At 41.0% G+C, this 13,360-nt stretch overlaps 1 protein-coding gene across 2 annotated transcripts in view; it reads right to left on the bottom strand.

Annotated features, from left to right (window-relative positions):
* ZDHHC20 (zinc finger DHHC-type palmitoyltransferase 20) overlaps window positions 1-13,360 on the bottom strand; it is a 75,835-nt gene that overhangs the window by 14,325 nt on the left and 48,150 nt on the right. For both annotated transcript variants that reach the window (XM_039538929.1, XM_039538935.1), the window contains exons 5-7: window positions 12,212-12,281; window positions 7,639-7,671; window positions 5,526-5,646 (exon numbers count right to left, since the gene is read on the bottom strand). In XM_039538929.1, coding sequence (XP_039394863.1) covers window positions 5,526-5,646; window positions 7,639-7,671; window positions 12,212-12,281 — 224 coding nt within the window. The remainder of the gene's footprint in view (window positions 1-5,525; window positions 5,647-7,638; window positions 7,672-12,211; window positions 12,282-13,360) is intronic.

The following is a 13,360-nucleotide window of genomic DNA, read 5'->3' on the forward strand; positions in this document are numbered from 1 at the left end:
GTTTTTATGGAGATCAACTTTTCTTAAACTACAATTTCAGTACGTCAGGCACAAAACATGATTTTAAAAAAACAAACAAAAATATTAGGCATTCACTTTCTTCCCTATCTATTTTTAGGTTTTGCTGTATACTTTTGCAATACTTTTGAGTTTTTTAAACAATAAATGGTTTAATTACATACATTCAAAAACTCAATACTTTTAAGAAGTTGACCTTTAACAGCACTTGGAAATTAGAGTATCTATTTTTATTCAGAGGTGTAGTTGTCCTTATGCCATTTAATTTTCCATTAGTCCATTCAACACACACTTATCTGATGTTGATTTCTTTTCTAGGTTATCTGCCATACATTTCAATTAAATCAAAACACACAAACACTCTATAACACCTGTCGTATACGGAGAAAGGATTACAGGTTTTTTTCCATTAGGTAACAATGTAAACAACTATCACAAATGAATAGACTAGAAAAAGCACAGTAGGAACAATTTCTATATTAATCACATCAACACAGGATTTTACCTTTGGACAATTCTCTGCAGATTTCCTGCGGCAAAGCTTTACGCAAACAAAGACAATTTATTATATACCAGTATTACTTGAAGACAAATGTTTGAAAACGGCACAGGCTTTGTTCAGAAAGCAATGGTTAGTGTGCACATGTGTTCTAGAACATGCAGAGTTCCAATGCCCATTAGAAGTCTTATCTTTCATTCATAAAGAAAATGGGAGCAAAGTGCACAGGAGCAGATTGCCAACTCTTTTCTGAAAGCCTGAAGTACTCTGTTGGTGTGTGTAACTGGCAACATTTATACCATGTATAGGGCGCTTTCAACATGTTTCCTCAACTTTCCCAATACAGTTGCATCAGGTGCTCTCTCCATTAGTAGTTTTCATCTAACTGTCTTTTAATTTTGTAACTGAGGTTTAAAAAACATTGAATATGTACAGAATATTCAGGGGTCAGGAAAATAACTCAAGCTCAGCATACCTTAGAGGTGCAAAACAAATGCTGTACAGTTTAGTGATTACACATCTATCTGCATTTCCACAGGCTGGAGTTGTCAATCGGGGGGTTGTAAATATGAAGAGGGGAAAATTTTCCATTCAGACATGATGTTTGTTTTTCAGTTGTGCTGGGGAAGTAAAACATTTAGGAATGGGCTCTAAATGAGGCAGAATAAAATAGTTTCTCTCTCATTTTCTCTAGTCATAGCTAAAAAAATAAAAACTGCCCATACAAATACACGTGTGATAATGTTGCCTCTCCCGCAGTGTCCTTTTGCACGAAGGCAAAAGGGTCTTACACACTGATCTGGGATGCCTCCCACCAGTTAACTGAAAAACTCTAGGCTTCCCCTTCTGCAACAATAAAGCCCTCTCTAAATTCGGACTTCAAGTGTGATGTTAGCACATGTCAGCTAACACTTTAAAAGTCTAGCGTGGGCAAGACTGACTGCTTTAAACATATAAAGCTGATCAAACAAAAGCCTAAGCTTTAACTTGAACAGTTTAGCACATGTTAAAGGCAGCATCCCTTGTCTACACAAGACTTTTAAAATGTGTTAGTTAACATCACATCTTACATCCAGGTCTAGACAAGGCATAAGAGAGCAAGATACAACTGCTCTCTCCACCAACACATCAAGGCTAGGCTCCTTGACCTTGCAACATCCTTGCGTAGGGCCATTTTAGTTACTGATGATTTCTATTTCTTAGGCTGCCATTCTCTCTCTCTTTTCTTCAAGAGACCCAGCCATGTTTTGACCTCTTGACATCAGGGTCGGTGAAGGAGATACTCTAATTGCTTCTCTCTGCTGACCTCCACACTGGGGTAGCCAAGCCTCTTTCCAATCCAAGATAGGTGGCCCTCTTTCTGGGGGGACACAGCTTGAAGATTAAGAAATACAGATCCACAGAGTAAACAAGAAAGTTACAGAGGTGCTTTTTATTCCAGGAAGGCAGGATAGCCAAGGCTCTCTCATCAGAGTTTGCAGGCTAACTGATAAGAGAAAAATTCTCAAAACTGTAAAAATACTAGAACTTCAAGGTATGTCAGTTTTTTCCACTGGGGAAAAAAAAACAACATTTTCAAGGGTTGATAGCAATTCTAATACAAATTTCATGAACATGGCACACATCTTCAGTTTGAAAAAACTTTTTTAAAAACAATTAAAAAATCCACTTGGCTATTTTGGAATTATATTTCTGTAAAACAGACAAAGTAATTCTTGGAGAACAGTATTTTCTCAAAGCAAAATATTTAGTTTTTGAAATAAAATTTGATCGGGACCTGGTCAATACTGTGGTTAAATTGCTGCTGCTGTTCTGAACTTTAGAAATTGTTTACCTAACATAGGCAGAACTCAATTTGGTTTTTTGATTGTTCATGTAACAAAATAGCCAAGTGGATTTAAAAAAAAAATTGTTTCAAACTTCTCCTCTTCTGTTACTTCTATTCATCTTCCCCACAGAATATTTTCTTATCTCATTATTCTCCTCACTCCACACAGGCACTCTCATTTATAGAGATTTTCTAAACATCTAATAGCTTGAGGACTCAACTAAAATGAAGGGCCCTATTGGCTAGTAGCAATGCCCATGTGAGAATCTAAGCTCCTCCCACAACCTTCCTCTCCCTGCCTGCAGCTGTTGCAAAAGGAGATTTGAGATTTCTACTATGATGTCCCTAGATCTGCTCGAGGGCACCATTTTTGTAGTGTCCAGATAATGTATGCTTGGTAAGTATGAAGTTTCCATTCCCCACTGGCTGTTGGAACTAAAAAATAGCTCTGTTCCCCTACTCCGGCCTCAGAGCCTACTGGCTGCTGCAAGGGTGGTGCTGTCGCACTTATCCTATCTATGTACCTATACATGGTCTCATCACTTTAAAATCTAAGACTGTACCAGGCTCTGTTTTTGAATCCATCTTCTGCCTTTGCTCAGAGCTTTCCCAAGCTGCAGCAGAGTAAATTTCATCTGAAACTTGTCCATGTTGGGTCAGTGCTGTCTCAAAGGTCCCCAACAGCAACAGTGAAAACTAACAAGCCTGATCAATTTTCACTTTGCTTTGCGAGAAAGATATGAGCAGCTGCAGAGGCACCGAAGCTAACAGTCTTCAGACAGCACCATATCAGTTATACCTGGTTCATATCTGGAAGGTTTTCTTTACAACTACTGAGACTAGAATATTTTAAAGAAAACAAATCACACATAGGAATAAAGTCTTAGATTCTGCAGAAGTTGATGGCATTCATCTAGAAAAGCTTCCTACACACCATACACAAGTGAATTTTGTAAGCTATGCTGATGAAGGTGCCACCACTGCTCTACAGAAGTCTTATTAAAATGGTCTACTATTTTAGTCTCATTATAATTTATTTTAGGTACATTAAATGCAGGAGTGTATAAGTGGCTTGAATATAGGTATAAAGTATAGTTTTACTTTGAAAAGTGAAAGAATTCAGGATTTTGTGTCTCAATGATTTCAATAACAACTGTGTGCAAGTTTACAATTAAAAGATGTTTTTCCTACTGCAAGTCCAGCAACCTCATTTTGAAATTTGTCAAGATGGGTTCTTTTCCATCTTGAATATCAAAGTTCTGCATGCCAAATTAGACCCAAACTCATAATCAAAACTGTTCTGTTGTTGATGCACTGAATCCTGCTCAATCTTTCTAAGTATGTTGGCTCTGCAGTGCTACCAGACATAAGAAGCATCACATACCTGTTTTAATCACTAAAACAAACAGATATAACTGAATATACAAATGAAGCAGTACTGCTGAGTAAGATAAGACCACTTTTTTTTTAAACAGTCAATTATCGGAAATGACATATGCTTGCAGGGAATATTGAAGTCTAATGATTACATAAGAAACTCTTAAGTTCCCTCTCTCCACTCAGAGAAGTCCTCTCCACTATTGTGTCTGATGGGCTTTGGAAGAGATTTTCTGTAAATAGGTGGTATTAAATAATGCTCATTACGGCCAAATGTCCAAACACAAGACTTCCACTGTAATAAGATTTATGAAGTGAGGTGACAAGGCAAATCAGTTCTCTTTCCTGCATGTCTGCTCCCCCACTGATCTGTAAAATACAGAGGGCTACATCCACATTGAGCCACATTCACAAACAAATTAAAGATTCAATAGTGTATATTCAATAAGATTGAACATTAGAGTTAGACCATTTAATTTTGAGAAATTTGCCAAGGCAATGTTTTAATGAGGAAAATTAGTAACATATCGGATTGAATACAATCATAGAGCCTGATCCTGCAAGGCACTGACACTCAATTCCCACTGAGTTCTTTGGCTCTAGACTGATGGGCCACAATGTAAAATTGATATATTATACTGAAAGGTAGCACTTCGTAGAATTGGGCATACAGCCTGGATGACTACTAACACCATTTATACCATTTGTCTTTCTGAGACATCAAAAGAACAACTGTTTCAAGTGTAGCTACTCTGAACATACCGTGTAGTCTTATACAAAGAAAGAGATCCCTGATTAGCTACATCTTTAGGCTCCAAAAACTGTCATCCTTACAGCTCTGAAGATAATTACTGTTTTGCACAGCTGCACAGATGGCAACTTGTATCTAGGAGGCAGTCACAAGGTTTTAAAAGTTGTGAAGAAGAGCCTTTCACTGATGACAATTCTTCCAATCAATTATTTTTCAGTAGCATTAGCTGAATTCTGAAAGTAACTACATCTAGTCCTACATATCAGGAAGGACAGTAGGCACAATGCAAGGTTTTAATATTAGGAGAGGGAATGAAATAGAAGATACTCTATTGAGTCTGGAATGTGCACTTCTCTCTGGAAGAGAATTGGTATAAAATATAATGTATAAGGATGCTTCCACTGATAAGGCTCTATTCAAATGAATTTGTGTAATAGAGTAAGTGCATATTGTCCATTTGAACACTGAAAACAGTTGCAGTGAAAGTAAACAGTATTAACACTGCACATACTTTGTATAACTTCTTATGATGCCCACGTCTGGTCAGTAAACACTACTAACCTCAAATTGAAATTTGCCATTATAAGCACTCAGTATTAAAACCAAACAAATTCATAATGAATCGGCAAATTTAGCTGTCTCTTCTGCTTGCATAATATCCACAAGTAGACGTCTATATCCTTGAATTTGTTATTCAAATCTAACAATATTTTCCATCATTTGTTTTACTCTGTTTGATTATAAGCAGCTCTCTGTAAGTATCCAACACACATATTTGAAAAATTGAGCTGTGCTGTTCAATTTTGGGCATCAGAGAAGTTGCATTTTATTGTTTTTGAATTTCCACCCTCTCTACTCTCCCACAGTATTTGTCCAGCTCTACTCAATGTAGAACTTAATTCATTTAATTTCGGAAGGTTCTCTTGCTTCAGTCACCTCAAGTGATGCTGTTGTTGATGGTACTGATCCACAAAACAGACAAAAATGGATGACATGATGCTCTGATATAGATTTCAGTAATGCATGCAAATTTAACAAAAAGCAAAACTTACTGTCCAAAACTTTATGAAGTACTGCAAGACCGTAGCAGCAACAAACAGACAGTACAATAAGGAGTATAATAAAAACAGGAGGAAGAATTTGTAGTTAGAAAATCCCACACAGTTATTCACCCTAAAAAAGAAAGAGAGAGAGAGAGAGAGAGAGAGAGAGAGATCACTATGGTATAAAGATTAATCAAACTGTTTTTGTGGGGCACGATTGTATGTGCATGATTTCAGCAGTCTGTCAATTAGGACAACGTTCCATCAATGAAAAAGTTAAGATTTAACATTTTTCAAGAATACTCCCTTAAATCAGGTGATCTGGGCTCCTCCCATCACTCCTGCCACTGAAATTATTTTGCCGCACAAAGAGCAGCCTGATGACCAGCACCATTTCTGGCCAGATTTCTTATATAAAAATACGAAATCTTGCCAGACATCAGGGACCTTGATCCACTGGGGGCCTTTATATTGACTTCAATGGGTGTCACGTTAGGCCCTAGAACATCTACTGTTTACCACAACTAGCAATATCTGCAGGGATGGCACATCATGTGTAGGGGATTAAAAACTGTATGATATTCAATAGGGTCTACATGTCCAGGTTGCAATTCTACACCCTGAAATGAAACCTGCATGAAAAAATATATATATAGCAATACAGTAACTCCTCGCTTAACGCTGTAGTTATGTTCCTGAAAAATGCAAGTTTAATCCAATTCCCCATAAAAATTAACGTAAATAGGGGAGTTAGAGAATTTCCCTGGAATCTCTCTCTCACACACACACACACACACACACACACACTTTTAAACAAACAGTTTAATACTGTACACAGCAATGATGATTGTGAAGCTTGGCTAAGGTGGAGTCAGAGGGTGGGATATTTCCAAGGGAATGCCTTGCTGTTAAATGATGAACTAGCATTCAGCTGACCCCTCAAGCGTTAACACATTGTTGTTAATGTAGCCTCACTCTAAAATGCAGCACAAATAGAGGGAAGAGAGACAATAGTCGCATGGCAGTGGCTGCAAACATTCCCTCTGGAAACTGAACATGATGAGGAACCCACTCTATCCCACTAGAGCGCACCACTCCCTCCACTTTCCAAAGTGCCAGGGGGTGCGTGCGAGACAGACACAACATGTGTGTGTGTGAGAGAGAGAGAGACAGACAGACAGAGACACTCGCATTGCCCCTTTAAGTACACTGATCTCACTCTATGTACACTGCCTTTTTACGTAGATCAGCAAGCCCCCTTCCTCCTGAGCCATTGTGTCCCCCTCTGCTCTGTGGAGATGGGGTACAGGGGCAGGAGAGGGGGACACCCTGACATCAGCACCCCATTTCCCCTCCACTACAAGCAGGAGGCTCCCGGGAGCAGCTCCAAGGCAGAGGGCAGGAACAGCACACAGCAGTGTGGGGAGGGACACCTGAACTACCTGATAGTTGGTAATCTGCTGGGCAGTTGCAGCACAGGGTACTTAGGGGAGCTGATAGGGGGGCTGCCGGCCCACTCTGGTTCCAAGCCCCCACCAGCTAGCTCCAACAGGCTGCTTTTCCTGCAAGCAGTGGACAAAGCAAGTAGCTGCCAAACAACGTTATAAGGGAGCATTGCGCAACTTTAAACGAGTATGTTCTCTAATAGATTAGTGACATAACGTAACAACGAAACAACGTTAATCAGGACAATGTTAAGCGAGGAGTTACTGTACCTGTTAGTGAGCTGATCAACTTGATATCTGGGAGTGAATTCATTTAAGCAGTTGATTTTCACAATTTAATAAAATAGATTCTTATCTCTTGGCACATACAGTACTGAATTAAACACAATAGAACAGCATCTCAGCCGCTCTCATTTCTTTTAACCTGGTCAGTTCTGATGTGCATCTATATTTAAGTACATATTTAGGTTTCTTAGACCTACAATTCTGGCTTGCAATATATATTGCATTGCAATATACATTAGGAAATATGCTGCTCTCATTTATACATGTCTGAATCTGGAAAAATTCCACTAAAAATCAATGGAGTAATTACATATTTACTTTGGTGTAAGAGAGTGCAGAATTTGATCAATTGTTTCAATATTATTTATATTCATTTAAAAAAACAAACATACCAAGGACAATGATGGTCCATTTTTAGTACACATCTGAAAAAGAAAAAGTCCATTTCCAATTAATTAAAATAAAAATTGAAATACAAAATACATTTACTTTCTAATTCAAACATTTGGTCTCAAACTTCCGAACATGTGAAACAACTTTTTAATATCCATTATTTCTGCTTTTCAACCCCCTCCCCTTCAGGCAAAGGCGCCATATTATAGCTGTCAGACCTTCTGCCCAGGAGAAGTTGAAGACAGTACTCAAAAAAGCCCATTAATCAGAAAGAGGGGATATTATTGAACTGCACAAGGCACTCTCTGTCTCCATAGACCATAAGGTGCTTTTTTCACTGTACACCAGCTCCCCCTAACGAAGAGAGAAAAGAGCATCTTTGCAAGCTAACCTAGTGAGGAGTCTGGCTAACCTAGTTAGGAGAGCTTTAAACTAGGTTCACCGGGGGAAGGAGACCAAAGCCCTGTGGTAAGTGGGGAAATGGGATACGGGGAGGAAGCACAAGCAGGAGACTGCAAGAGGGGAGGACTCCTGTCTCATACTGACAAAGCGGGATGACCAGCAAGTTATCTTAAGTGTCTGTACACAAATGCAAGAAGCCTGGGAAACAAGCAGGAAGAACTGGAAGTCCTGGCACAGTCAAGGAACTATGATGTGATTGGAATAACAAACACTTGGTGGGATAACTCACATGACTGGAGTACTGTCATGGATGGATATAAACTGTTCAGGAAGGACAGGCAGGGCAGAAAAGGTGGGGGAGTTGCATTATACGTAAGAGAGCAGTATGACTGCTCAGAGCTCTGGTATGAAACGGCAGAAAAACCTGAGAGTCTCTGAATTAAGTTTAGAAGTGTGAGCAACAAGGGTGATGTCGTAATGGGAGTCTGCTATAGACCACCAGACCCAGGGGGATGAGGCTTTCTTCCTGCAACTAACAGAAGTTACTAGATCGCAGGCCTTGGTTCTCATGGGAGACTAATCACCCCGATATCTGCTGGGAGAGCAATACAGCAGTGCACAGACAATCCAGGAAGTTTTTGGAAAGTGTAGGGGGCAATTTCCTGGTGCAAGTGCTAGAGGAACCAACTAGGGGCAGAGCTCTTCTTGACCTGCTGCTCACAAACAGGGAAGAATTAGTAGGGGAAGCAAAAGTGGATGGGAACCTGGGAGGCAGTGACTATGAGATGGTCGAGTTCAGGATCCTGACACAAGGAAGAAAGGAGAGCAGCAGAATATGGACCCTGGACTTCAGAAAAGCAGATTTTGACTCCCTCAGGGAACTGATGGGCAGGATCCCCTGGGAGAATAACATGAGGGGCAAAGGAGTCCATGAGAGCTGGCTATATTTTAAAGAATCCTTATTGAGTTTGCAGGAACAAACCATCCCAATGGGTAGAAAGAATAGTAAATATGGCAGGCGACCAGCTTGGCTTAACAGTGAAATCCTTGCTGATCTTAAACACAAAAAAGAAGCTTACAAGAAGTGGAATATTGGACAAATGACCAGGGAGGAGTATAAAAATATTGCTCAGGCATGCAGGAGTGAAATCAGGAAGGACAAATTACATTTGGGGCTGGCCTACACTGGGGGGGAGGGGGGGAGAAGTCGATGTAAGATACGCAACTTCAGCTACAAGAATAGCGTAGCTGAAGTCAACATATCTTATTTCGACTTACCTCCTGTCCTCATGGCAAGGGATCGACGGCCGCGGCTCCCCCGTCGACTCCGCTTCCACCTCTCACCCTGGTGGAGTTCCGGAGTCAACAGGGAGCACGGAGGGGATCAATTTATCGCGTCTAGACGAGACGTGATAAATCAATCCCCGATAGATAGATCGCTACCCGCCGATCCAGCGGGTAGTATGGACGTACCCTTAGAGTTGCAGCTAGCAAGAGATGTTAAGAGTAACAAGGGTTTCTTCAGGTATGTTAGCAACAAGAAGAAAGTCAAGGAAAGTGTCGGCCCCTTACTGAATGAGGGAGGCAACCTAGTGACAGAGGATGTGGAGAAAGCTTTTCCACATCCTCAATACTTTTTTTGCCTCTGTCTTCACAAACAAGGTCAGCTCCCAGACTGCTGCACTGGGCAGCACAGCATGGGGAGGAGGTGACCAGTCCTCTGTGGAGAAAGAAGTTGTCCGGGACTATTTAGAAAAGCTGGATGAGCACAAATCCATGGGGCCGGATGCGCTGCATCTGAGGGTGCTAAAGAAGTTGGCGGATGTGATTGCAGAGCCATTGGCCATTATGTTTGAAAACTCATGGCGATCGGGGGAGGTCCTGGATGACTGGAAAAAGGCTAATGTAGTGCCCATCTTTAAAAAAGGGAAGGAGGATCCAGGGAACTACAGGCCAGTCAGCCTCACCTCAGTTCCTGGAAAAATCATGGAGCAGGTCCTCAAGGAATCAATTCTGAAGCACTTAGAGGAGAGGAAAGTGATCAGAAACAGTCGGCATGGATTCACCAAGGGCAAGTTGGCCTGACTAACCTAATTGCCTTCTATGACAAGATAACTGGCTCTGTGGATGAGGGGAAAGCAGTGGATGTGTTATTCCTTGACTTTAGGAAAGCTTTTGATATGGTCTCCCACAGTATTCTTGCCAGCAAGTTAAAAAGGTATGGGCTGGATGAATGGACTATAAGGTGGATAGAAAGGTGGCTACATCATTGGGCTCAATGGGTAGTGATCAATGGCTCCATGTCTAGTTGGCAGCTGGTATCAAGGGAGTGCTCCAAGGGTCGGTCCTGGGGCCGGTTTTGTTCAATATCTTCATTAATGATCTGGAGGATGGCATGGACTACACTCTCAGCAAGTTTGCAGATGACACTAAACTGGGAGGAGTGGTAGATACGTTGGAGGGTAGGGATACGATACAGAGGGACCTAGACAAATTAGAGGATTGGGCCAAAAGAAACCTGATGAGGTTCAACAGGGACAAGTGCAGAGTCCTGCACTTAGGACAGAAGAATCCCATGCACTGCTACAGACTAAGGACCGAATGGCTTGGCAGCAGTTCTGCAGAAAAGGCCCTAGAGGTTACAGTGGACGAGAAGCTGGATATGAGTCAACAGTGTGCCCTTGTTGCCAAGAAGGCTAACAGCATTTTGGGCTTTATAAGTAGGGGCACTGCCAGCAGATCAAGGGATGTGATCATTCCCCTCTATTCGACATTGGTGAGGCCTCATTTGGAGTACTGTGTCCAGTTTTGGGCCCCACACTACAAGGAGGACATGGAAAAATTGGAAAGAGTCCAGCGGAGGGCAACAAAAATGATTAGGGGTCTGGAACACATGACTTATGAGAAGAGGCTGAGGGATCTGGGATTGTTTAGTCTACAGAAGAGAAAAATGAAGGGGGATTTGATAGCTGCTTTCAACTACCTGAAAGGGGGTTCTAAAGAGGATGGATCTAGACTGTTCTCAGTGGTAGCAGATGACAGAACAAGGAGTAATGGTCTCAAGTTGCAGTGGGGGAGGTTTAGGTTGGATATTAGGAAAAACTTTTTCACTACGAGGGTGGCGAAGCACTGGAATGGGTTACCTAGGGAGGTGTCGGAATTAGAGGGTTTTAAAGGTCAGGCTTGACAAAGTCGTGGCTGGTATGATTTAGTTGGGAATTGGTCCTGCTTTGAGCAGAGGGTTGGACTAGATGACCTCCTGATGTCCCTTCCAACCCTGATATTCTATGATTCTATGATTCAGCATTAGCATCTGAGGAGGAAAGAAAAATCAACATTAGAATTGATTTTAATAACCAGCATGCCTTACAGCTGCTGTGGATAGTATGGGATATATGGTAACCTGGCATTAAACTTCATCAATCTGATCAAAATGCTTGATAGAAAAATAACTTTGGGATAGAGAGGAGGAAAATGGAAAAATATATAATTGATAGTTCCAATGGTCTATATTCCATTTTCTTCCAAATTTAATATAGCATGGCCAAAGGGTAGTAATTCCAGACAGACACATGCATTCATCAGATTTCTTAATTAAATAGATCTACCCAAGCTCAGTCACTGAAATCTATTAACAGTTTATTTCCCAGTCTTAAGCAGCCCATAAGAACAGATTTTGCAGGTGGAGCAGAATGTGTCTGGTGGATAACACTAATACCTCTGAAGTTATGAAGACCTGTAATGCTACTGTAGCTCTCCTGAAACAAAGTTGTTACTACCACAGCATGCTTGTGCCTGAAAGCTAGGGAAGCAAGCTAGGTTCCATGCACAGACATTTCTGTTGGCATATGTATCACAGTCCAGACCCACTTCACTCTCCAGTACTGATCCTTCAGATTGAACACATTTTACAAAGCTAGAAGCAAATTTAGGACAAATCCTGTCCCATTCTCCATGGTGCAGAGGGCCCCATATGCAGTAGAACTGTTGCAGTTCCAGCAGAGGGAAAGGCAGAGATTTGCACGTCTCACATGAAGCCTAGGCTCTGTGGGCTGGGAGAGGGACAGAGATAGTAGTTCTACCATTATTCAGTTCCACTGGCAAGCAATAAAAATAAGGCACAAGTATTCAAGATGAGAATGTAAACAATAGATCATCACAGCTACTTACAGATCACATGCAGAACAGTGGTGACAGCGGTCAGGCTTGATTAGTTGGCATCTATCACAATATCTGATTGCTATGTTCAAATTTTAAAAGTCAATCTGTTAAACAGGTCTTTGTAAAATTAAATTACATACACACAGAAGCTCCCTATGTTCAAGAGACTGTCTCAAGGACATCTCCCCTCCCACTTCCATTCTGAATCGCATAAGATTGCTGTGGCAACTACAACAATTGCTTACAGAAAAATGTAACATGAAAGTATTTAGTGTAGCAATATCTGTTTCTATTGTAATAAATGCTTTTTCAACTCTTCCTCTTCATTTAACCTGTTCCTCGGTCTCCCCTCCCCTGATCCTCCAGCACATGCTTCCCTGCCACTTGGTTTCCTTTTCCTCTGGATATGCTACCCAGACACCGGGTCCTCTTCTCCCCCTGTGCCTCTTGACATACTCCTCAAGCCTTAGTCCTCTCCTAGTCCTTGAGGGGGGCTCATATTTCTCTCCTATTCTGCTGACATGGTATCTAGCAGATGCGGTTAGGCTGGCTACTACTCCTTCTCAGCAGTTGCTTTCAACAGGCCTCCAGACTCTTCTTGATAAAAAGATGGCACACCTGTAGAGGCAGCTATAAAGAAGGAGAAAAGCCACCATCACCAGGCAGCTCTGTGCTGACAACCAGCAAGTGCCCCACAGACCACCAATGGCCCAGGAACCACAGTTTGGGAATCACTTAAATGCAAAATGAATTTACTCAAGATAAACATTAACAAATCTCATGACTTACTATTAAGTGATAAGAGAGACAAGGTGAGTGAAGTGTATCTTTTATTGGACCAACTTCTATTGGTAAGAGACAACAGAAGTTGATACAATGGAAGATATTACCTCACCCACCTTCGTCTCTCTAATATCCTGGGACTGACATGGCTACAACCACACTGTCTATTAAATGGTATAACATTTGTAACTTCTATTAAAAAAAGACCATAGGTCTTGGAAGTAATCAATAACACCACTAGTTTTAGAGTAGTAATGCAGTTATAGAAATCTAGCTATATTGTATTTAGGCATCAGAGAAAGTCATTTAACAGTCTCTCATGATATTTTCAGGGAAATTGCAATAGTATTACTTAAAAATAGTGAAGGTAAAGAC

The sequence above is a fragment of the Mauremys reevesii genome, linkage group 1 (assembly GCF_016161935.1).
Source record: "Mauremys reevesii isolate NIE-2019 linkage group 1, ASM1616193v1, whole genome shotgun sequence".
NCBI lineage: Eukaryota > Metazoa > Chordata > Testudines > Geoemydidae > Mauremys > Mauremys reevesii.